Below are 26296 nucleotides of genomic sequence, written 5' to 3'. Positions count from 1 at the left end.
GTGTTTTAAAAATGTGTTGTCTAATTGGCTAACTTTGGTAAAGGCTGGCCTAAAAAGCCCCATTGTTTGGTGACGTTCCACAAAATTTCTTATGTGTCTATTGAGAATGTGGTCATGTCGAGAATGGAGAGGTTGGATATGTCTATGTTGCAGGTGGTTACACTCTTTATAGTGTTCTCCCCAGCCCCTTTTAGCCGATGCACTACTAGCACTTTTCAGTAACCACCCCGGCTGTTTTTGGGTGCTTACTGAAAAGTTGGGTCACAATACAGGGGTGACACCCACCTACAAGTTCTTCCCACCCAGCCTAAAACAATTTCTGGGGAGAGTAAATACATCAATACCTGATAGGTTTCCCATAGGATGTTGGCCGCAGGGGTGTTTGTTTTTGGTGAATCTGCTGTCTCAAACTTACATTAGGTGAAAGGGCAGTAAAGCAGCATGTGAACCCTCAGTGCTCGGTATTGGTCTGCCTTGGCATTATATGGTGCAGAAATGTTTCTCATGCTGAGTACACTGCAAGCCTGTTCATAGTAAATTACCTTGGCTCTGACTGCTTGCATGTGTGTTCAAACCACAGGCATAATGTGAATAGATCCTAAGTTAATCTCTGCTACCTGATTGTACTGCAAATCTAATTTATTCTCTGTCCTTTCCTTTCTACACGTCACTCATCCAGTGAGAACACGTCACATATAAAAAATGTTATCCATAAGACACTGGTGAAAACATTTTGTGCAAGGTTCCCTCTAAAGGCCTGAGTGACACAGAAAAGTAATCTCTTCTAAACACATCTGTATGATTTGTAGTGTCTTTATTTCATTAAAGATTTTATGAAATAGTTTTGATGAATAACAAGTATGACACTGCTGGAATCCAGAATACCTTTTGGCCAATAAAACATATACTTTTCTTTGTATAGCATGCATAGATTGCTTTGCTTTGTTTTTGCAGCCATTGATATTTTCGTTTTTCTTTCTGCAGGTTAAACGCAAATTAGATTTGGAAGCCAGACCCCAACATATCCCAGTGGTTCCGCAGACACCTCTTGGGAAGACTAAAAATGCTGGAAAAGGTTTGAAATACATTATTAACTAGAAATCATTGTTCTGATTTGAGACTGGCAAGCATTTCCTGAAATCAAAGGTTGAGGAGGGTGGAAAATAAGTGGTGCTTAGGACTAATGTTGTCCTTGCCTTATTATCAGTTAGGTGGTCGAGAATTATAAAAGATTAATCCTAGTGAAAAGTCTATTTTGAAGGCTTCACAATACTGCCTTTATTGCCCAATATTTTGCAATGTAAAGAAACCCAGAAAGATCTCATTGTAAAATAGAACATGGTCCTATACCTGCTGCCCTGTCATTCTGTAACAAGTCCCTTGAGTGGGATATTTTGAAAATGTGGAACAATGCATTTAAAACCCTGCAAGCAATATTTTGTGACTTGCAAAACTACATCCCTCTAAGGGTGCTCCTCCATAGAATCAGTACAAAGTATGGTGACACACAAGAACAGATATCTAGGTTCGTTCTGGTTTATCAGGTTTTTTTTTTTTTTTGCACTGCAACTATTGACGAGCACAGACATTAAGGCGAGCTTTGCACTAAAACGTGAACTCCAGCTTGCTGCATTAGGCCTCCCTTTGTCATATAAAATTGGATGTATGATGGTAGTAATAACATAAAGTCAAGTTGGAAGATACGTGTTTTTTTTTTTTTTTTTATCTTTTCAGCAGGTCATGGGAATGATTGGGATCCCAGATCTTTCACAGTGCTCACCTGCCCTGTACTGGAACATAATCTCACTGGGTTTTGGGATACTCTGCATTCTCAGATTCCCACCAGATTTATAGTGATTTCCACACAAAAAAAGCTGGCAAACTAATTAAATAGAGAGGAATAAAAGTGATGTGCACTTCTAGTATGTGAACCTTTGCCTCACATCTATAACTATTGTGCTCTATTTAGGGCAGAGGTTGTGATTGGTTGCTCAGGTCAATGCTTAGTTTACACTTCCCTTGTGAGTTTACAAGAATGTTTGTTCTGTACTGCCTCTTTCTAAAGCTTGTTTCTTGTTCTTCCACCATTTAGGAGGAAAATCCCCAGGAGAGCGCTCTCGATATGAGACATCTTTGCATCTCACGACCAAAAGATTCCTGGATCTGCTTAGCCAGTCAGCAGATGGTGTTGTAGATTTAAACTGGGCTGCCCAAGTGCTGAACGTTCAAAAAAGAAGGATTTATGATATCACCAATGTCCTCGAAGGGATCAATTTAATTACAAAAAAATCTAAGAACCACATTCAGTGGCTGTAAGTCATCCGGTTATCCATTTTATGGACACTTTAATGTAACAAACCTTTAAGGTCATATACTATAAGTAGTATTACTTGTAGGTCGGTGGGTTGTCAGCCCTTAGCTTATGATTTAGATACTCTCAACAGCATCATATATTTGGTTTTTGGTTTTCACCAATCTGCTGAACAAAACTTTGCATTTGACATTATATCCAAAAGGTTGGCAGTGCAAAAACCCAACAGTAATGTAACCAGCAAATGGCACCTGGACTGATGTTATAGAATGTCAATAAACATTTCTGGGCAGGTTGTGTTCTATTTCATGTGTCTTAATAAAGTGCCACCCATGGCCCCTAAACTTTGTGGAATTTCAGTAATATTTTGTTATGCTAAAGTGCTGGCTTCTTTTCTGTTGTACATTCAACCTGATTAGTTCTGAAAAGCATAGTTTATAGTACAGAAATATTGTCTGTCAAAAAAAAAGGAGGCAAAATCCTCCCATGAGGACTGTGTAAGAGGAGATTGAAGACGTTATTGATACTTCGTGTTTATGTGGAATAGAAAATTCCCTTAACAGTGGGATGGAATAATATAATTAAGCATTTTATACTCTAATAAATATATAAAAAAGGGAAACTTGATATGAAAGCTGAAGTTACCATAGCCACGTTTTCATGGGAAAAAAATCTCTAGGACTGACATTCTCCTTTGTGTTAATAATAATAATAATAAAAAAAAAAGCAAGCAGCTAGTGAAATTGGACCGCAAGCTGCATGCATAGTTCTGGGTTGGTGACATTTACCTGGTTCACCGTTTTGCTGCATTGCATGCTTATTTCTATACATGTAATATTGGGAGACTTCCATATGCATCTTTGTACATAAAGGTTTCTTACAATATACCACTGCATGGGAAACGGCCGCATCAGTAGTTCTTATTTTGTTGTCTCTTCTCTTGTTTTCCTTTCGTAGGGGCAACCATTCTCAAGTAGAATCTAACAGTATGTACCAGAATTTGGCTAATGACTGTCAGGAGCTTACGTCTGTGGAGAAGCGTTTAGACAACATCATTAATTTGTGCAACACCCAGATGAAACTGTTCATGGAGTCGTCTGAATGCCAAGAATATCCTTTTTGTGATTGCAACTTGGTCTTGATTGAAATTGTATCATCAAACCTTGTGGATTTGCTTCATGCTGTGTTAGAATAAAATAGCCATCTTTATGTGTTTCTTTTCTTTTGCTCAAGGTGGCTAACACTCGAGCAGCACTAGGGTCTCGGGTGAAAATCTCCCCCGTTTGTCTTTTCTCCAGGAACCATATCCGGAGGAAGCACACATAAACAGGAGGTTTGCACCCCAAAAACATTGTGGTAGTTTATATTGCTCACCTCTGGAATTCCTTGGGGATGTTAGCTTGTGGACTATTGAGGGGATATGAACTTTGTGAAGCTTTACAGAAGATGTTGGGGGGGCGGCATATAGATACATTTTAAAATGTAGTCACATTTAGTGTAGTCTTACAAAATGTATTATAGTGTAAGGGTGGTCATTTTTCTTTTTCCTTGCAGTCTAAATTTGTCATGGCTATTGTTATCTGAACAGATACGGACATGAAATTAGCCCGTGGTGCCTCTTTTGTAAGCACTTGCAGCCAGAGCTAGCTGGGCCTAAGCATGGTCGTTCAATGAAGTGCAGAAGCATTATAAAACTTTTCTTTCCGTTAGTTAATTTTCCTTTCGCTTTCTGTTTTGTTATCTGTAAAAGCAAGCTAAGGGCAATCTTCTCTGTAAAAGGAAGCTAAGGGCAGTCTTCTAAATGATATACAGCAAACCCCATCAGTCAGCAGTAAAATATTGGTATAGGGGTAACCTTTTCCCAGCAAGGTTCAGTAGCTCATTAATCTAACATGATTGAGAGTGAAGGAATACTTGCCTTACTACCTCTGATAGCTGATCACTTCCATTCCCAGTAGGTGAACAAGCCAGAAGGAGCACATTCCCAAAGCAGCATACATGTATTATAGTGCCATTTGCAGCTCATTGCACTGCAGCAGAATACAACTTGTTTATTCGGTATTGTGGTTCATTGCAAGACATTGTCTGCAAAAGGCCCTGCTGCTAAATGGGCAAAAGGAAATTGACAGTTGTGTAGGCAGTGAATATGCATATGTGGAGAAGGCCCCTACCTGTTGTACTTTAAAGTGCAACATATTTGTGATCACAACTATAGCTCAATAGAAAGGGTACACATTTAATGTGCAAAGCATAGTAGCCCACAGTTGTCAGCAACATTTTTTTCTTTCATTGGTTTCCTGCAATGAAAGGCAATTAAGGGTTAAAGTCCTGTAGCCTTAGATGGAAGGATGTCCACTGCTTAGGCTTTATACACACGTCAGATAATTCTTGTCCCACAATCGCCTCAGGGCTAATATCAAATGAGAATCTGGTGTGTGTTCAGCGCTTGTTGTCTGAACGACTGTCCTGGCGGATCCACAGACAGGAAAGATTGTAATGACAGTTAAAGGGAGAGAGCATAGCCGCTCCGTCGTTCTCCCCCCACCCCTCTCCATAGAGCAGAACGGTGCTGTATGTACTGCACTCCTTCAAGCATTGGGCAGTCGGTTGTCATTAGAAAGCACCTTTCACGACTTCCACAATTATTCCATGTGTGTACGTAGTCCTACATTTCGGATTTGTCTCGCATATCAGTGTTGCCCATAATAAATCTGTATTGAGTGCCAAGAAATGTTTAGTTATTTGTGTCCTTGACCATTTGTACATGGGGATATGTCACATGCCAGGACCTCCGCAGTGTTGCAGACCCATCAGAACAAATGTTGATGGTTATCAGAGCCCCTACAGACACCAATATGCAGGTCTCTGATCCATCAAAGGTATGGACTAGTCAACTTTTTTTGCATTAACCCCAGGAAGAGTAAGTGGATGATTGGTGTCTGAACGCAAAGAATTGTTCAAGTTTTCAGATCTCATTTCAAGAACGTGTGTTTCCGTGGTGGTGGTGGTGTACACCAGAGATGTGTGTGAATATTTGGTGTAGCTTCAGTTTTAGCGTGAGAAAGACAGACGCTGTCTGAGGTTTTTTTTGTTTGGTTGTTTTTTGTTTTTTTGTTTTTTTGTTTTTTTTGTGTGCATGTTGACTTTCTCAGGGCCAGCCAGTCACCTGGAGAGGAAATAATTGGATTAGGGAGCAGTTGAAATGTAACATCCAGCGAAAGACTCCTTGTTGGCAAATCAAACAAGTTACTATGTGATGTGCTAGCCTAATAAATTAATTTAGGTTTTAATTAGACAAATCACACTTCAGCTTCTCCAGGGGTGTAGGTGGGTTTTTTTTTCTCCCCCTTTTTCTTCTTCTCTCTTTGTACTCCTTATGCCTTCCTCCCTGTTCCTCTTCCTTTTTTGAGGCTTTACAGATATCTCTGAAAAGCACCCAAGGACCTATTGATGTTTTCCTCTGCCCTGATGATTCCTCTGGGGTCTGTAGTCCTGTCAAAAGCCCAGCAAAAACTTCCCATTCCACAGAGATGCCTGCCACTCAGGACTCCAGTGAATCTCCAGGGTTGTTACCTGAACAGGACATCGGCCTGGAGCTACTTACTTGTGGACAAGGTGAGAAGTGCAAAATTGAGAGAATTTAAGTTTTTTGCAGGACAGCCTGTAAGGTGGGATAGAAAAAACAAATTTGCCTCCAGTGTATTAAAAATAAGATACGCCACCTGCCTTATAAAGCTTGAACAAGTACCTTTTTAAATCATTCTTCCCACCATGTAGAATCCCTTGGCACTTGGTATAGGGGATACATCTTTCTACTGCTTTCATAGATAAGCACAGTTGCCCTTTGCAGTAAAAACAACTCCAGTGATCATTGGCAAATATCTCTATTCTATATGCCCTGCGGAGGTCTGTGAAGGATGTTGTTCTGCTGGCAAGTAGTCACAGAAGCTACATTGCTGCATCAGGGCATCATTAACAAGCATGGTTCTAACTCTAAATTTATCAGAATTCTGAATTAGCAGATGTGTTGTTCAATGGAAATGTTAAGAGCAGATCTGCCTTGGAGGTTTACCTCCTATTTGTTATAGTACAGCCAAAAAGAAGAAGCCTAAAACTGTTCCAAGAAGCTGAGGCTATTGTTATTGATGTGGTTATGCATCAAAATCTTTAATGACTCCAAACCGGCATATAAATAACATAAAAAATACATGTTTCAGAAATGTTTTACCTGCCAAGAATGTGTTTATTCAGTGCCGAGCTTTTTTACACAGCTTTGTCATACAAGGGAGGACCTGATTCTATCCTGTCACAGTTGCATTTTTGTCCACAGGTCTCTATGCTGTGACATAGCACACAAATAACCTCTTCTCTGCTATTCTGCTCTCTCCTACCAGCATGCTGCGTCTATCCTTTTTCCCTGGGGCTCTGTAGTATAGGTTATACAGTAGATTACCAGCGACTCATGTTTAGGTACTTAAACTACTTTCATTGAAAAAAAAAAAAAGAAAATGCCCTTAATATATTCAGAATGTGACAAAGCTGCAATAAGCCATGGCGTTTGTGGTTTTTAAATTATTCCTTTCATAAAGCAAAGAACAGTGAAGTTTGGGAACTTTAGATGGTTTCATCTATTAACTATAACACTTTGCCTTCCAGAGTCCTTACTGTCACCGGACACAGACCTACCCTTGAGCTACGCTGGAGAAGAGCTCCATATGTCGCCCATGGCTTCTGCCTCCTTACCAGATTTTCTTGGGGATGAGTTCATCAATCTGTCCCCAGCCCTGTCTAACGAGTATCGGTTTGGCCTTGAGAATTGTGAAGGCGTCGGCGAACTCTATGACTGCGATTTTAGTGACCTGGCATCTCTCGATTTGTGAAATTCCTGTTTGCTGGATTTTTTTCCTTAGCGTCTTAATCTTACAGGGATGGCACATTGAGGAATGTTTGCTTTTTCACTTTATTAAGTGGACTTAACCAAAAAGTTGTTTATATGTTTTATTTGTATATGTTTGTATGTTGTGAATTTAAGCTCCTAGTATTCAATGACCACAAGGGAATTACAATGTTTAGAAGGGCTCCAAAATATTTAATGCTGCAGGGGGAGTTCTCATTTACTTCTATGTTCTTCTTCTTTTGTAGATTGTTTTATCTTGCCTGTTCCTGTTATTCATTATGATTATAACGCCTGTGCTCTACAGTGTTTGTACTGAAATTGTCTGCACCATCACAGTCTATTCAGGTTTCCTATCGCACAGGGAAGTGTATCGATATGGTAGCCTGTAGAAAGAAAAAATGTCAAAGCACTTTAAACTAGAACACAAGCCCAACCAATTTTTTGGTTTTGCAATTGATCTTTCTAACCTTGCTACTGTTCAGATTATGGTTTCTGCCAAATGGTTCCACTTTTTTTTGCCCTTCAATAACAGGAGCTCATACTGCAGCCTTTAGGATAACTTTTAAAACAATTTCAAGAATATAAATTTAACTTAATGTACTCTTAAAGGAACCCAGTCCTAATTAAAATAAGTGTCTCATGGTAAAGTACTCCTATAAGCCTGACTTTTTTGTGACTTACAGCCCCCACCACAACCATCCTCTGTGGCAAAAGGGGGAAAAATACTTTGGCCTTATCATCTGCTGCTTCAGGCCAAATTTGGTGAAGTCACAGTGCATCCAGTCGAGTAGAGTTTTTCTATGAGTCCTATGAAATTTCATAGGCTTGCACTCTATCTCATTGCATGTGTGCGTTTGAGCCTTGAAAAGCTTGGTGCAGTGGGTCCAGGGTGTTATTTTTATTTTGTGTGGATGGGTTTAAAGCTGTTTGTGGTTGGTACAAGTTCTGCCAAAACCAAGAGGACCTTTTGTTTTCCAGCAAATGTCCGCTTTACTTCCACCCCACCCCATGGTACTGAAAACAGACTTTAAAGTCTCTCTGACAGTATGGATTTGCTCCTCTCTTTGCACAGCCTTAATGTTAACTAAGGACTTGGCAGGACCTGGGGCAGCCTCAAACAAACTTGAAATAAAAATACAGATCTTCTCTGAGCCCTGCCAGCTCCAGGACTGAGGCTGGGGCTTAGCAGTGTGCTACTGTCTGGAATGTGTTGGAGATGATTAAGTAGCTTTTCAGCTTAGTCACAATATTTTCAAACTACAGTAACATCTCACTCTATCATACATACTTTATAGCTATAGGTTTGTAATAGGGACCTTTTTAAAGAGACTCTGACACTCTGCTCATTCTCCAATTGAAAGCTTGCCCACTTTCCATAACCCATTTACATTCCCCTACACTGCCACATTGAAATCCTCAGGAAATACTTGGTGCTATGACCTCTTCACATGCTGCAGCACTTAAAACCTCAAACACTCATGCAAGGAGGAGTTGACATCAATTTAGCAGAAGCTCTGACACAACTTTTGCACAGGGGTTGGGCTTAAAGTTAAAAGGGAATGACATTATGAAAATAAATGGAGTGGGGAAGGAGAGCTTTTATGGGACTTAATGGGCATGATGACCGTGCCTTCTTTACCTATCATCCCACCTTCCTTTCCCCCAAAAATCCCTCTGCAGCATTAAACTTTCTAGAGGTCTTCTTTAACCTCTTGTTGGGTTCAGTAGATTGATAGCACTTATGTAAAGCATTAGTGACCTTGACTTGTTTGGGTGGGTCCAATAATAAATTTAAAGGCTGATACCAACCAACCCTGGAAAATCAGTCCTGTGTAAAAAATAATGGTCTAGAATAAACCAGTGAATATTTTCATTTGGATTTCTAGTGATGAAATCTGCAAGTTTGCTTCAACCACTACTGCTGTTTTTGCTCTTGGCTGAAATTGGTCAAGCTCAATCCCTGAGTTCTCTGTAGCAGGTGCAGCATATTGGGGTGTGATCATTAAATGTTTCTCTTCATTATCCTAAACTTCAAGTCCCAGGCATAAGAAAGCAACTTCTACATTGTGCTTGTACCAATACACTGGTTTCTACCAAGACTGAATTTTAAGAGCTGGATGGACTCTGTGAGGTTTCCCCCCCTCCTTACCATCCATAGAACATACAGTTCTAACCCCTGACCTGTAGGTTCACTTGTTTATGGATGTCCATAAAGACTGACCTTCCTTTCTGGGGTACTTGTCTTTTCTTTAAAATTGCAGTATCAGGCGTTTTAATGTATGTTGTGTTTATAATTTATTTAATTATTTTTTGTTTTTTTAATATTTTACACAAGGCATTGACAGTTTTGTTTTAAGCTGTATACAGTCCTTGTTGTGATGTGTGGAATTTCCTGTCAATATTGTTTCTGCTGTACATAACCTGCTGACAACTCTGTACATACAGTTCTCTTCACTCAAATGGGTGAGACATGTTAATGCATATTTCCACCCTCCGTCCCCCCTCGGGATTGTAGAATGGCACTTACTCCTTTCCACTTAAAAGACAAAATTTTTTGTAATTCTGTTTTTTTTTTTGGGCCAATAAACATTTTTCTTTCTGCTTTGGAGTCCACTTATGAATATATGAAGAGATGTATAACTAACTAGGTTTAATCGGTGGTAGCCTACGGTCGACTACTAAGATGTTCTCAATTCTTTATGTACTAAAGTCCCTTTTTTAGGGATGGTGCACAAAAATTTAACCTGATCGAAATAGGTTCTTGAGTTGAGAGGGGTAGTGTTGCCATCACTATACACCCATTTCTCCCTGGAAAACCACAAAAATCCTTCTACATTTAGCAGTTCCTGAGAGACATGTGAAACACAGCAGCACTAGCTGCCCACCTTCATGCATATTTATTATTGGCCTATCTAATATTCACATGTCTCAGTTGTGTGTGTACTGCTTGTAGAAATATTCTGCACTAGTTGAAGTAGACCCTCCTGTTTCTTACCTAAACAAGACTACAGTTGCTGGTGGAGGATGATTTATCATTAAAGGATCTCACAGACAGACAGGAATTATAATGCTGTAAGTCCTGCCCTGGTCCTGTTTCATTTGGCCTTTGTGACTAACCATATTTTTGGATCTTTGGTGGAATTAGGAATGTTACTGTGGATAACCATACCCCACATACTCCGGAGTACCTGTCTCCCACAAGCTTGGAAAGGTAAGGTTGTACCATCTTTTCTTAGGTATTCCTTTATCCACTGCTGCACCAGACAGAAAAAATGTTGGCTTGGTTTTAAACATGGGGCATGAAGGTTTACCCACACCTCTTCTTTCCAAAGTGGAGGAATGTTTACTGGCCTTGACATAAACCTAAAACCCTTGCATGCAGGAGATGCTAAACCAGGAATTAAATATATGGAAAAATATTTGTTCTTCTGACCACTTGTCTTTCATTGGGCCGGAATTATTAAAGCTTTTTAAATCAGACCCATTTTCTCTGCAATTCATCAAAAATAAAAATTGAAACAAAAGTATTTGTTTTTTTAGCTAGAAGGTAACCAAATCCCAATGTGTGACTTTAAAAAGCCAGATTTGCATTAAAGTCGAATTTGTAAAGTAATTAAACCCAGTTTATTTTTAGATTTAAATTCCTTTTCAAGCCTGATTGGAAAATTAGAGGGTTGCTGCTATACAATGGTTGGGTTCCTGCTTGGAGAGGAAAAACAATGGGTGCAATTAATTGAATGTGCCAAGGAAGTTGTGCAGTGCTATATTTTCCTCTGGCACAATCTTCAAAGGAAACAACTGGAAAATGTAAGCCCAGCCATTGGAGTGTGCAGAAGTTATTTTAGGTAACTTGGCTATAGATTGGTTGTGAAATGCTTAGTAATGCTGCAAGAAGAAGCAGTCATTGACATATTCTAAAATATGAACTGAACATAGATATGGAATACAAAAAGCCTTTTTTTGTGTTCATCATTTAAGTACAAGCCTCAACCCAATCTGTCTCCTAGAACTTTTTTTTTCTTTTCATTTTTTTCTTCACATTTTCTGCCCCAGAGTGACATCACTAAATATATTACATCAGTGTTGTTGTGAATTCTTTTCTTGAAGTTTGCAGGTTCTCCCCGTGATAATGACATATGACTACGGTAACCACTTTAGATTGTGAGCCGACAATGATCACAATGGACCTGTGCAGAGGTGTCCATGCATATTTTATTGTGTTAATGTTGGAATTACACTGCAAAAGTGCAAACAGACAAAGGTCAAAGAGTTCTCTTTCTTGTGTATACTTATAACAAACTCCAGGTAAATTATTTTCAAGCATTTCTTGTCCTACATATGGCGTAGCAGATCAGTGTAATGCTGAGCTGTAATCAGTAGAGGGAAGCACAGTTTTAAAAGTTCTATTCATGTTGTTCCCTAGCATTTGCCAGTCTTTAATACTGATTGAGACTTGAGTTTTAGTAATGTACACATGAGACGCCAGTCACTTGGTTTTTACTGGTGTCTCTTTGTCTGTACATAGTATTTGAGGTCACACTGAATGGTTGATGGGTTTTCTTCTAATCAAAGAAATCTTCAGTAAAATGTTCTTTTGGTATTTCAAAGGAAGGAAAGAATATTTTAGGTTAAAACAAAGCTCTATACGGTCAATGTATTCCTACGTTTGGTGGGCACTGTTGGGATGAACCACATGCCGGCTTCTTATATCTCAAAACATATAAAAATTGGATAGCACATTATAAAATTACCTAATTTGTTGTATTGTCATGGATTCAAAACTACCCTTCATTCCAGGGGTTCTTATTCTTTTTACAATTACAGAACCCCAAATAATTGGCCCAATTTTTCCACCCTGCAGGAGATGGTATCCTGAGATAAGAACAACCTTTACCAGTCTGTTTAAGTCATCATCATGTGTCTTATTAGGTTCCAGAATTACTTTAAAATATGTCAAAAAGGTAAATAAATAAGTACAGAATTTATCAAAGAAACTGAATGAGATGTGATCATACATGTTTAGAACACAAATACGCAATAGTTCAGAATTGCAGATTCCCCTCCCCAATCCTACTTACCGGTAGTTCATTGGTCTAGTCAATGTAATCTAGTCAGAATAAGATTCTCAGTGAGATACCATACAGTGATACAAGATGGAATGGAAAAATGGAAAAAAAAAAAAAAAGCATGAAGATCATCTGCTGTATTGAGCCTATAATGAAAGGTTTCCATTTTATTAGAGAGTTTCTTGGAAACCTTGATTCTATTACCTTCAGCCCCAACCTTTTCTCCTCATAAGGGAGCTTTGATTTGATGTGGAAGAGGGTTGGGGCCTGTAATATCAGACATTTTTTCATATCCATGAATGCTTTATGAAAAATCTACAAACTCAAAATGCAAAAATTTGGATCGTGTGGAAACACCAATCGCAATTATTTGCCTATTCTTCATATTGGCCCCTTGTAGATTGCATTTAGGTCAAGGGTGACGATATTGATCCAGTGATTTCCTTTTAGAGGTTGAATTCAGAGCAAGCCCTCTGCATTACCTTGAACTTGATTTTGCTCTCCACACTAATTTTATAGGAGGAAATATTCCTTTAGAATTCATCCTTTTGTCCATAGGGAGGCCTGTCATTTTAGAAATATGTCAGCACTATTCTTTCCAGCACACTGGCTCAGTGGTTAGTACTCTGGCCTTTGCAGCACTGGGTCCCAGGTTCGAATCTCAGCCAGGGTACTATCTGCATGGAGTTTGCCTGTTCTTCCCATGTCTCTGTGGGTTTCCTCTTGAATCCCAAAAAACATGCAGTTAGGCTAATTGGCTTCCCCCTAATATTGACCTTAGACTGTAATAAAGACGTATGACTATGGTAGAGATATTAGATTGTGAACTCCTTTGAGGGACAACTAGTGACATGACTATGGACTTTGTACAGCGCTGCGTGATATGATGGCGCTATATAAATACTGTGTAATAATACTAAATAGGGTTACATGGACCATGCATTTGATTTTAAGTTTTGGTTACCTTTGTTGGCGTATCCAGTCTCATATCACCATCATTTGGTTTCCATACCCACGTCAGTTATGAGGCTCTACTCTAAAACAGCTTAAAGAATCCAACATTTTCCCTGCAGCAGGTCGTGCCTACTAAGAACAAAACATTGGTTTCAGATACCTACGGTTGGATTGCCCAGCTAACACGTTACTGATACATTATACCATCATTTTGCTTTATAAGGGCTGTTGGTGGAAATAATACATGGACTTTTTGACAATTTTCAAAAGCATGTGCAACTGGAATGGAATTAATTGGGGTGTATACACCACTTTCAAATCAATTCACTACATTAAACAAAGTGGCCAACTCTATGCTAGGATACCTTGCACCAGAGCTAGCTTTAGAGTAGGCAAACTGGGCAATTACCCAGGGCCCCCACTTTCTCCATGACCCAATAGAATGGAATGGATGTAAGGAACTGGAATGCTGTACATTTGTAGGCCCCAGTACATTCCTGCCTTAGGCCAAGGAAAAAATATGAAGTTAAAATAGTAAACAGGTTTTTTAAAAGCGGAGATTAAAAAGTGTTTTTTACATTGCAATGCTGCTTGCTCTTCTTTTTGCAGCTACTCCCTGTCTACATTCACCCTCTCCAATGGCACCTGTATGGGATTGCTCCACATGGTCATTCAGATGGTGACAACGGGGGTATATGCCAGCACAATGAGCTTCAGGACATGCTTACGGCCTCAGCCACACCCGCATATGGCAGTTTGACAAAACGTTGTCACCCTTTATCAGGAAGTGCCTGAACAAGGACTCTTTGGGAGTCATCTCAAGGTAATAATTCAAAGACTAAAAATTAATTCTGAAATGACAAATAACATGTTAATTGTCAGCAGCTTTAGATAGATTTGCATTATGTTAAAAACCACACAGAAAACCTTGTGAAATCAGATCAGTTAATTACGAATTGCGGTGAGGTGGACGATGCGTCAGATCTCATGGAAATCTGGAATCAGATGGTTATTTATGTGAGAAGATAGATCCGGCCCCCGCTGGCTCCTTCGGATTACTCTCAGCATTTTCTTCTGCTTGACTCATATCGGTATCTTGTAAATGAAAAATTGCAGAGATGAGACGCGTTGCCCTCTGATCAGATAGCACAAGCTGTTCTCTCTTCTGGTTTAAGCTATGAAATTTCCTGTCATGACGAATCAATTCCATTTGGCATTGCTGTGATAAGCTCTCCATGCAGCGCTACGAGTCAACCATTTACAGTCATGTCAAGAAGCTGAACCACTGCTGCCTCGCTTTGGTTAAAAAGGAACTCTGAACTGAGCTGCTATATAAAAATCCATTAGCAGCAACTCAAATATATTATTTCTAATATGATTGGTTTTAAATGAATCTAAAGGTAATATTCTTTAGTTTTGTAAAGAGTAGAAAAAGGGTTCAAACCAATTGTTTTTTGTGAATTCTTAGTGACCACTGTGATGGGAAATCCCAAATTTTACATTTGTCACTGGAATAAAAAATTTTGGGAAATCTTCCATTGGTGAAAGGAGCATAGCTAGAATTCACATAATTCACAATCTCAGTATTGTGAATTATGCTGCAACCTACAGGCAGCTGATATATATGTTACAATCCCATTCTGCAATGGTATTTACATCTACCAACAAAACCATAGAGCAAGGAATGTCTAATTGAGACAAAGCAAATGGATTGTATTGTCAGACCCTAACATTACACGAATAATACAAAGATTGTACAATCACAGTGTGTGTGGCTAATGTTAGAAATGATGTCAGTTCCCTATAGAAATCCAAACAGCCTGGTTGTATATTTACCTCCGTGGGACCTGTCTTTCATTTTTTTTTGCATTGCAACAATGCAACTCATTAGACTGTTTAGCATTCAGCATATTTAAGAGCATTGCATACATGTGTCCCCTGCCATGTCTTGTGGCTCCATTGTTGAGTTGCAGGGCTGTCATCAGGGGAAACAAGGGGTACTTATGTACTAGTCCTATAACTCTTGTAATGTCTGACCTTTAAAACACAGGGTAAAGGGGCCCAGGCAGTTCACCTAATATGGGGCCAATACATTTCTGATGGTGGTCCTTTAGAGTCATATAGTTATGTAGAGTTGGAGGAAGAAACTACAGTACATCTGAATTCCTGAGAAGTATTGAATGCCTAAACATCTGAAACTCTATAAAGGTGCCCAATTATAGCCAAAGGAAAGTATAATGATCATTTGCACCATAGAAGAGTAAGGCATTGTTATGTTCTATGGAAAAGGGCGCCCAGCTGTGTCCTCCACAATAGTTACCAATGGTAGTTGTTATCCGAAGGTCATTTAACAATCACATATAGTGGATTTCTAAAAGATGTCAGCTATGCTAATGCTATCTTTTTACCTGAAATGATCACTAACGATTGTATTTGTTAGAAAGCTTAATAGAGAAGTGATGGAAGGTAGAAGACACCAAAGTGGTGTAACATAACACAACCCCTCTAACATTGGGGACCTGCCATTTGGATTGTTTCTTTTCAATCATTTCTATTGTAAAAAGATAGGCATAACAAAATAATATCAACAACACAACCGTTAATAATAAAGGCAAATGTGAGTACTCTGGAAAAGCGCAAATAAACTAAGTATAGAAAAGTGCAAAATAAATGTGAACTAGAGCCAGAACATCCAAAAGCAATAGTGAAAGCTTGTTGTGTATAGCATTACAAAAGTGCATTAGCATCAAGAATTTGTCACAGATGCCTGCAGGTCCAGGGGATCTGTGACTCAGATCTGTGTCTCAGATCTGTGATTCAGTGTCACCCACCTTACACTCCTCCGCTGCCAGCACCAGCTCTGCTAAGGCATCATCCCTGCAGCTCACTTCCTGGTCCAGGTCATGTGACTCCCAGTCAGCTGCTCCACTACCACAGAGGACTAGAGTGTTTGGAAGATGCGCTCCCCCTGCTGGTGGAGATGTGAACAACACCAACCTCTAGTCTCCTGGACCCCCTCTGGTGGTAGGATAGGATGCAGCAGGTCATATGGCTCCACTCATCACTCAAGGGCCCTGCCCTTAAAAATAAGTGAAGGGCAACAGGAAGTTGCCTGAACAAGGAGTTCCTTTGGCTCTGCTCTTAGGTTCCTGTTTGTTTATTCTCTTGCTCCTGATTCTTTGTGTACCGACCTCGGCTTGACCCTGACTACTCCTGATCACTGCCTGCCCTGACCTCTGGCTTGCCTGACTACTCTCTGCGCCTCGCCCTGGTACCACTTTCGTTTCTGCCTGTCAGCAGTCACCTGCCTCGGCATGCACAGGGGCTGCCACCTGGCAGTTGCCCGCAGCGCAACATCCTCACCTCTAGAGGCTCTGGTGAAGACCAGGCTGCTGCTTAGACCCTGCGCCCTGTGCACGTCTCTACCAACTGAGCTGGTGACACTGCCCTGCAGTACCGTGACAGAATTACTGTTCAATTATATCCAATGGCTAACTACGCTTATTGACTTGGGTCATGTACTTAACTTAAGACATAGCATTACTGAGAAAAAAAAACAAATAACAAGAAAATAGGTCCAAAATAGGAAAAAGAAGGGAAGGAGAGCAAGGAGAGGGGGCTGGCCAGGTAAAAAGAAGGGAAGGTGACATGGTCAGATCCCAGGGACCAGAGCTACAAGTGGTCCAAAACACATGAAGCACGAGGACAAAGCGCAATCAAGGCCATCCTGCATGGATTTGTCCAACCAAAGGGAACCAGACCCACTGCAACCTCTTCATGAAGTCAGATTGGACCGTCTTCTTCTCATTACCCAAATACCAGGACTTTTTATGATTGGCGTGGTTAATTGTAGGGGTGGAAGACCACCAAGCTTTCACCAATGCCATTTGTATTTATATGGGGGACACGGTCTCCTTAAGAAAGATCTTTTGTATGAACCATATATCTATCTTATATTTTATTCTTCTTTGAACCACAACAATTGAGTGGCCTTCTAAGTGATATTATCCTGCTGCTTAGGTTTGCCATGGAAATCTATGGGGCACATTTTTCAATAAATGGCAATCAGATAACAGATCACCACTTTTTTCCATTTTTAAAATATAATTATCACTTATACAATGCCTGTTTTATAAAAGTATGGTCTGATTTTGTACGATGGTGATCACCATGTCGTCATTACCCTAAGGTAACAATTAAAAACTCCATACACATTATTTAATCTCTATTTTTAAAAAGTGACATATGTAACCCATTCATTTGCAAAGTGGTGCCCATCGGGAGGTGGTTAGAAAAAAACTCTATGGTGACCTATGACATTTGGCTCCATTTAAAATGGAGAACACTATCGGCCAATGAGTAAAGTGGCTAAATGCTGAAGTCATATTAAAAACCAACAGTAAACAATAGTAATTACCAGTCTAATAATTAACTGGTGACCATTTAAAAAAAGGACAATCAATTGCCACTTTTAATGAATGGGAAAATATCAACAGCGCATCTTTACTGCTTAGGGATCGCCTCTTGTATAAATGCACCCCTAAAAAAATTGTTCATACCTAACGTGTAGTCCCTATGTAAAAAAATATTATACATTTTATGCAGAGGTAATATTTGACTCACCAGAAATTTTCTTTTTATTGTTTCACATGTGCATCATTGCTTTACCTTTCTTCTTAGGGATAATTGCAAGGTTTTTTAATATAGAAGGATACAAAGGAGGATGAAGGCCAGCCAATCAGAAGCAGGAGGAAGAGCTAGGATTAGTAGGGAAGAATCTCTAACTGAGCTGTAGCATCCCTTGTCCCATCATGTAGCACTGCAGTGTGAAGGCGGAAAGGGGCTTAAACTGAATGCTGCCCATTGTCATCGCACACAACTGATATTCTGTCACCAGAAGGATCATCGGCAGGCTAATTACAATTGCCTTGCCGTGTCACATCCCTGAGCCGTAGCCTGGAGACAGCATCCCTTCTCTGCATTGCATGAACACAATTGTATCTTGGATACTGGAACTACTTTTAGGACTGCAGAACAACCGATTGCATCTACTGGACTTTTGCCTTGCTTGGATGATCCATCCTGCTTTTATATTTCATGAAAAGAAGTTTATACTGAATGCCTTGTGCAGATCTCCTTGAATGGTGTAAGCTGCACCAACATTCATCAGTGGATTGCTGGGTACCACTCTCATTCCTGGTGCCCCAACTCTGCATCCTCACCCCACTTTTCTTAATTGCCTGCAAAATCACTTTATCAGCAGCTACATCATGATGTCTTGCACTGAGCTGATTACCATGTGCCTGTTGTCTGCCAAACATCTCAACAAGGACCAACCCTTGACTGAGGCACCAGAGATGGTCAAGCAGGATTTGTCAATATTCCGAGATGTGAGTGTCGATTTCCTATTAGCGATGATCAATGGGTTACAATGTGTGTGTCTATAGAGAGGATGGGGGTTATATTTAAGCACCCTTCAATGAAATCTAAGTATGGAAGCTCAAATATGTCAATTTTATCCTGTTTGTTGGGCAAATTTAAGGGTAATTCCACCCAAAAGACAGACTAAGTTGATCCCTGGGTTCTTAAATCTCCTATATACTCCACCAATAAAATCTCCCTGCTAGAATTTCTGAACCCGTTATGGAATTGTTGCATGTTACCGCCCATGTTCTCCTGTTACATTCTCCATAAAGGTAAATAAAATCCAACAGGAACAGTGAGAACCCAACAGAATAGGCAGACCCAAAAACCCATAGAGAAATCTCACCAAAAGGATCACCAGATCACTTCTGAATAGTTCAGTTCTCTATTACTAGTATTTACCAAATACTGAAGGATCAGTTCTGTTTAAACTGACCCTGTAAAGGTCCAGTTACATTTCCACCCAGAGGAGTCAACTTAAAACTAAAGAGAGCTGCTTTACTAAAGGAATTTAGGTTGTTCACTTGCCAAGGTGAACTATCCTCTTGCAAGAATGCAGTAAAATTTAACTTGGGAAGGAATACCCAATCATGTGCAAGCAAATCTTAAAAAAACAGGATTTTTCATGCAAGTGTTCGAAGGGTTAAAGTCAACAACACTTCAAGTCATTTTCTATCTCTTGCAAGGGGGTCAATTACTTTGCTATGTGAACAGCCCTGTAAATCAGCCCCATTGCTGCTGATAGCACCGTGCACACCTCTGCATTGTCTGTAAGCATCTGCTGTAGGCTTGCAGAGTGTGTTCTAATGCTATGCATACACTAAGGATGCTTAACGAGATTCAGAAAATGTAACTTGTAGGCAAAAAGCATGAAATTTGTACTGACTTGAAAATGAGTTTTGAGATTTTTTTGCATCTCTAGCAAACATTATTAGATGTATTCTTGATCGGCTAAATGGTTGAGGAATATTAAACATTTTACTATTAAATATCTAACACATCTTAGCAGAAAACTGACCAGAAAGCCATTACTGCTAGTTTTGTATCAATTGATACAAAAAGCTGCAGCTGCCCAGCATAATACAAAACAATGCAATTGGCAATTGTCTGAAGCTTAAAAGAAGGCTCTTTCCTAGTCAATGTTTGGCCAATTTTACTGTCAACATTGAATAAAAATGGTTGTAGTTTTAATAAATTTTAGTTTGAGTTAATGTTTTTATCAAATCAAATGTCTAATCTATTGCATAACACTAGACAGGGTATATCTACCATAAGGATGAAAGGAACCTTGAAAGCTGCATTGTGCCTGTAGCATTGCAATAAAACAAGGGTCAGGGTTCATTCAAAATCTACAGACATCAGCTCTGGATGTAAGCAGTATCACCATTCAATATATATATAGAGATATTTTATATCAATGTTCTCCCCAGCCCCTTTTAGCTGGGCGCACCATCCAGCACTTTTCAGTAACCACCCAAAAACAGCCGGGTTTGGTCACAATACAGGGGCCACCATCTGCCAACAGCTTATTCCCACCAAACTTAAAAAAATTCTGGGGAAAATGCTGTATATATTACATACAATCTGCAATCTCTTGCACAGTCATACAAACTCCCACACTTAATTTGAGTCCAATTTATCGAGAAGCCACTAGAATTGTGGGAGGAAAACAGAGAGCCTTTGACAAATCTGCACACATACACATCAAGGTTTTGTTGCAAATACCATTTTTTTTAAAATTAAACGCAGTGCAGTTCCAATGCAAAAGGTTACACTTGCTTTAGCTGCATTGTAATAGTACATGTTGTGTCCAGAGACATCAAATACAAAGCAGGTCAGTGGCAGCATTACAGCTGTCATCTGCACTGTGGAATTTGGGTAAATGGGAATCTGCTAAACAATACTCACATGCCTTATAATGCAAGCAGATGGGGTATTGCTGGCATGTAAATCATTGCACCATCCAAAGGGGTCCCGGGTGACCCAAGGCAGCGATACAATCCTCTGGCCATGGAGTATGCAGGAAGATGTTACAGGTCTGAATATGATATTGATTAATTAGGTTCAATTTTTACCAGCAAGAAGTCCAGCAGTGATAAGGATTATTTTTATTTTCACTATTATATTGTCATATTCTGTCACCCGTTTCCTTCTGTCATTTGTCTGATGATTGACATTGCCATTGACACTTATTTTACATGCAGGTCCAAGCTGTGCAGAAACATTGCATAGTACATGAGTTTTGTTTAACTTTAATACATATGTTTTGTTACTTTAATTTTTCTTTCAAATCAGAACACAAACATCAATCAGAGCCAGATTCCACACAAGGACACTTAGGCTATGACCTAGAGTGCCATTGCCACTAGGGGCAACAAATGAGCCCCTTTCAATGTAGTCATCATTCCAGCTGTCTTCTCTTCCCTTCTCTTCTCTGTCTGACCTGTCTTGGGATCCTGTGCTTACCATTCATCTTCCTTCTCCTATGTACTGTTCAATGTACACCTGTGAATGGCCTGGGCTCCACAGGCAATCCAAAGAGGCTTGGTAGAAGCTGCCACCATCTTATAGAAACTATACATGACACATAGAAGTAGTGCCAGCCTTGCCCGCTTTCTTTCAATCAGCTCTTCATGTCTTCATGACATACTAAATAATCATGTTTTGCATTCTTATTTTGTAGCCAGTAGGGGGAGCTATTAGTCTCCTTTTTGCATGTTTTCGTTTATCTACCTATTGGCTGTTGAAAAAAGCCTGTTGTTTACAGAGCTCAGTAGCTAAATCTGAATTTTGTGAAGGTGAAGGTGAGGAAGTATTGCTGGGGATAATATCAGTGCCTGGACCACAGCACAGAGCACCTTAGATGAAAAACTGCAGGGGACCAAATGCCCAGAGTAGTAGCCTGTGGTAATGAAGTTAGAAGGTATTTTAAAAGAATACTTTCCCCCATCAGAAAAAGAGCATTCATCCCCTCCATTTTAGAGGTAGCTCCACTGCAGGGGCATTTTTTTTGTTGGAGTTAGGCTGTACAAAATGGTGAAGGGGTGGAGGGGGATTGGAGGAAGGGATGGTTGGGGTGTATTACTATGTCTGGTGATGGCTTTAAATCTTTGTAAAGCATAGAATGCTTGTACAAAGCAAAAGATAAAAAATCGGCTCAAAAATCTTACCAAAACTGGCATTGCAGTTCCCCCTTTAAATAGGGGGCACAATCCAAACCCCCCTCAGGACGAGCTGTCATGTATTGTCAACACTGCTAAACCAAAAACCATTGCTGTTTACCTGAAAGAACTAATGGTGTTGTCTTGGCTTCCAGATATTTGATAAAATCGTTATTCAGCTTCTCAGCTTCCTAATGCAATATTTTTGGGCCGCAGCCACTGTCCACTCAGCAAAAATTCACAGCAGAGATAGACAATGTCGCAAATAATAGAATGAATCCCTCAGATACCTGCAAGGATAGAACTGTCTTGTAATGACCCCTGGGGAGGCCACCAGCGAGTTCTTCAAACTGGAGGTCATGATGGAGTTCCTCTTATAATGGCTACAGCAAACAAATGAATCAGTATGATACCAGAGATTCCATATAATAGCCAAGCAATTAAGATTTTCATGAGAACGTTGACATTCTACGAATTTCATCCTATTTCTAAGGGGTTTGTATGCACAGAAGTTGTAGTGCAGTTACTTCTTATATATATTCTTATACTACCTTAGTATAGAGATGCCTGTGGTGCACTGGTTCCAGTTCCAAGCCTACTGGTTCCACCAACAGGACTCAGCTCTTTGCAGCATCTTGTTGGTGGCGGCCCATGGGGGATGAATGGGGATGGTAGGTGGTAGCCCACTGACTATGATTTCATGGGACACCTGTACGGACACTAGCTTTTAGGACAATAGATAATGATTGTCTCCAGCAGTGAAAGGTCCCTGTAAAGGGATTAAAGAAAAAGTAAGCCAGGGCTCTAATAGCACCTACCACCTCGTACTTATAGATACATATACATAGACTCAAAGATTCTAAGGACATGTGAAGCTGAACTCTCGGTAGACAGCTAAACAGATATAACATACATAAGACATCTTTTCTATATGCCATATCATTTGTATTTCTGTCCATCTGTTCCTGAGATTTAATCACACTCCAGATTCTTCTCATCTTAGACAAAAGGTCATGCTTGTCTCTGGTGAAAACAGTACAGAAGACCCCCAACTTTGTTCAGTTTGAGGAATCTGATGAAATGGCCATTGTACACTCCTATGAGCACTGAAACTATTTTGTATACTTTTCTGTCCTAGTCTCTAGTCCTAGAGTTCTTCTTCACAGGGACTGCAAAAAAAAAACATTGCAGGGACAATTTTAGGGATCATTGCAGGGATCTTTTAATGATTGCAGAGCTAATTTTTGTTTGTCTTTAACATTTTAACAATAAAGGAAACCTAAAGACTGTATTGGTTGTTTCTCATTCTGCAAATGCAAGTTGCTTGGCTGGTATGCTTATCCTCCTGTTTACGCTTTAATACTTTGACTTGCTAGCCCTTAACAAGTATGCAGAAAAGTACACCTGACTTTATACTGCGATCTTTATGCTTGTTTTGGTGTCAGTGATTTACTAAGTACTCAAACCAGTATACCAGCTGGGGCACAGATATTTCCATCCATGTCTCCCTCCATGTTTCACATTAAAGATTATTCCTGAAATACCCAGCGCAGCTCAGAATCATGGGAATTTTTGTATTGAACTAAAGGTTACCATTGTGTCTGGAAGAATAAAATAACTTTTTTTTGTTACAGATATTCCGGAGGGCAGACAAGAATGGTAAGTGTCGGATTTGTGTTGTCAGTCTGGTCCCCAGTGCCATTGGTGCCAGGCATTGTAGTCAGGCAGAAGACACGCCATAATATTAAACTATTACTGCCTGTCTGCATAAAAAATGGAAGCATGGTATCAAAGAGACATAAAGAATGATTCCGAGTAAGACAGCCATGAAAAACTGAAGAATCATAGTAAGGATACGTGAATGGCTCTGGCAGTCTTCATAAGGGATATTTTGGATGACAGGCAGCACAGATGGCTCTGCAAACAAACGCAGCAAGAGCCCAGTACTCAGGCACATTCCTAGATAAAAGAATAAAATTCTGCCACTCATACTACCCCCTGCAGAGATATCCGTGCAGCATTCACTGACATTAAACCTTTGCTTGCTAGCTGAATCTTGGTATAATTCTTAATACGCAAGGAAACATTTACTTGGAAAAGGCAAAATCAACAATTTGAATGTCATACGGCAGGTGAATTGTAAAAATTAGAACTGTAACATCTATATTGTCCTTACTAACTGGATTTCTTGCTGATATAAAAATGTATCTGTACTATTCATTCACCTCCTAAAGCAAAACTAAACTGGAGTGTTGAGCTTCTGCCATAATCAGCCATAATTTTTCGATTATTGCACAGACTTGTGTGTAGCTTTACTATACCCATGACAGGTCTAGGACCAGTAAGGTGCCATCTTTGCCACTGACTCCACAGCAGACTTCCGAGAGTACCGGGTATATCTCTTTTATCAATTACCATTACTTATTAATGACTTTTTGATTTTCAAGTTTAGATCCACTTTAAAGGGGAACTTCACTGCTTCCATAATAGGAGGCTGTTGCCATGATTTGCAAATATACTCCACTGGCCATTAAATTCAAAAGCAATGTCAGTAGCACCTGTAGACTCAAATGACACTGTTGATGACCTTTCTCAACCCTTTTACCCCAATGGAACCCTTGAAATAATGGAAATATTGGATATTAGTGGGAAAAATGCTCTTTCGTGATGATGGTCAGAACGCCACCCTAACAAACAGCTAAAAGAGTCATTGGTGTCCTTCAACAATGTGGAAAAGTGGGGTTGTCCCTACAATTAGGCATGCAGCATCAAATGGGTAAGGGGTCAGGCAGCTAAAGGTCAAGGAACCCCGGGAAATCTCTGGAGGAACCCTAGGGCTCCACTGCACTCTGGTTGAGAATGGCTTCTCCATAGCATCCTCCTTTGCTCTTCTCCCTAAAGCTACATAAAATTATATAGGGATATAGGAGCAGTGGAGGAGATGAATAACTGAGAGAATCACTGAGAGTAATAAGATATTTCAAGGGAGGGGGCTATGAAATTTAGGAAAGGAGGGGGCTGTACTGACTCTTCCTGGAATGGTCACATTTAGTAAGTTCAGAAGTACATTGCATGTTAATAACAAATCATTTATACAAAGGATAAACATAAATTACTTCATATTCAATGTTGAAATATCACCCATTACCGCCTATATATTTGTAGTGTGTGATCTGTCCTTGATTTAAGAGATACATGTATATACTTCTACCATATATCTGTCTTTCTTCCAGATGATGGCAAATTGTCATTTGAAGAATTCCAGACATATTTTTCTGATGGCGTTCTTAATCAAGAGGAGCTGCGAAAAATGTTCATTCGCATAGACAGTCAGCAATCCAAGTATGTATGGCGTACAAAGAAAGGACATACGGTATAGGACTGTGGACATTTGTCTATAATAAAGCTAATATAAGGCCAGTATAGGGGATGTCCTGTGACTATTTCCATACCATATCTACATTGATATTTGTCTCAAATGTTTGGCGGTCACTTTGGGGATGAACAGATCTTGTGGGTGCTGATATGAGATCTGTGACATGCCTGACAGTTGCAGAAATGATAAATTTAAATTGATTTTGCTATTTTCTATAAACCCAACACAGACTACATGGGGTCATTCCAAAATCCTGCTGCCATCATTATAGGTCTACAGCCAATGTGAGCCATTTACTTGTAAGGAAAAGATCTAGACTTCACAATCAAAATATATTCATAATTATATTTATCAATATTGATCAATATTTGGGCAGAATGTCATCTGAAAACTAACTGGGCAAGTTTTGTGTAATGGTGAATATATTTTTTATTAGTTTTCCTGTATTAAGGAATCTAAATATAAATTTGATTAAAAATAAGTTATAGACCAACCCATTTGAATATTAATCAATAAAAAAAATAATTTTTATCCTACCAAAATTTAGGCAGAATATGGATTGGGCAAGGTGTTTTTTATGGATTTGTTGACCATCGTATTAAAATAGAAATAATTGTTTGTGTTATGATCAATATTTCAATAAGGTGTGATGGGAAAAATAATTGTAATGGTGAACTTAACCAGTTAGATGGTGGATTAGATAAAGATGTTGGATCATAAATCAATAAAAAATCCATTCTATAATTGAATTTACAATTCATGTGACCCATCCTATTAAAATGATCAATGTTATTATCAATATTTGAATTAGATACAATGGAATAATCTATTGTAATTTGGATCATTTAATGAATAAGTGGATGGTGCATTGAATGCTTGTAAGGAATGATTTGCAGCAATCCGTTATAATGATTGTATATTGTGTGTACCTATCATTAGACTATGGGAGGTACGATAGAATCACTTCAATACAGACCTACTGAATTGCTCATACTTACTTCCTCTCCTTTTTAAGAGCATGCATAAGGTAGGATGTGACAGCAATTGTGCTTGATCATTGGCTTCTTAAACAGTTAGTACTTGCATATTACTAAACCATGTGTAAGC

At 39.4% G+C, this 26296-nt stretch overlaps 2 protein-coding genes across 3 annotated transcripts in view; both read left to right on the top strand.

Moving 5' to 3' along the window:
• The window catches only part of E2F1 (E2F transcription factor 1), a 19740-nt gene extending 9931 nt beyond the window's left edge, over nt 1-9809 (top strand). The window contains exons 2-7 of one of the 2 annotated variants that reach the window (XM_072403683.1): nt 985-1075; nt 2093-2312; nt 3269-3423; nt 5078-5190; nt 5731-5926; nt 6968-9809. In XM_072403683.1, coding sequence (XP_072259784.1) covers nt 985-1075; nt 2093-2312; nt 3269-3423; nt 5078-5190; nt 5731-5926; nt 6968-7191 — 999 coding nt within the window. In that variant the 3' untranslated portion in view covers nt 7192-9809. Of the gene's footprint in view, nt 1-984; nt 1076-2092; nt 2313-3268; nt 3424-5077; nt 5191-5721; nt 5927-6967 lie in introns of both variants that reach the window. The other variant, XM_072403682.1, reaches the window with a different exon arrangement.
• Nucleotides 9810-18014: 8205 nt separating this feature from the next.
• Nucleotides 18015-26296, top strand: part of NECAB3 (N-terminal EF-hand calcium binding protein 3) — a 46129-nt gene continuing 37847 nt past the window's right edge. The window contains exons 1-3 of the mRNA XM_072403680.1: nt 18015-18618; nt 23448-23472; nt 25047-25155. Coding sequence (XP_072259781.1) covers nt 18499-18618; nt 23448-23472; nt 25047-25155 — 254 coding nt within the window. The 5' untranslated portion in view covers nt 18015-18498. The remainder of the gene's footprint in view (nt 18619-23447; nt 23473-25046; nt 25156-26296) is intronic.

Source organism: Pyxicephalus adspersus, chromosome 3 (assembly GCF_032062135.1).
Source record: "Pyxicephalus adspersus chromosome 3, UCB_Pads_2.0, whole genome shotgun sequence".
NCBI classification, from domain to species: domain Eukaryota; kingdom Metazoa; phylum Chordata; class Amphibia; order Anura; family Pyxicephalidae; genus Pyxicephalus; species Pyxicephalus adspersus.
The sequence above is the reverse complement of the archived record's forward strand: the minus strand, read 5'-3'. Positions and strand labels throughout refer to the sequence as shown.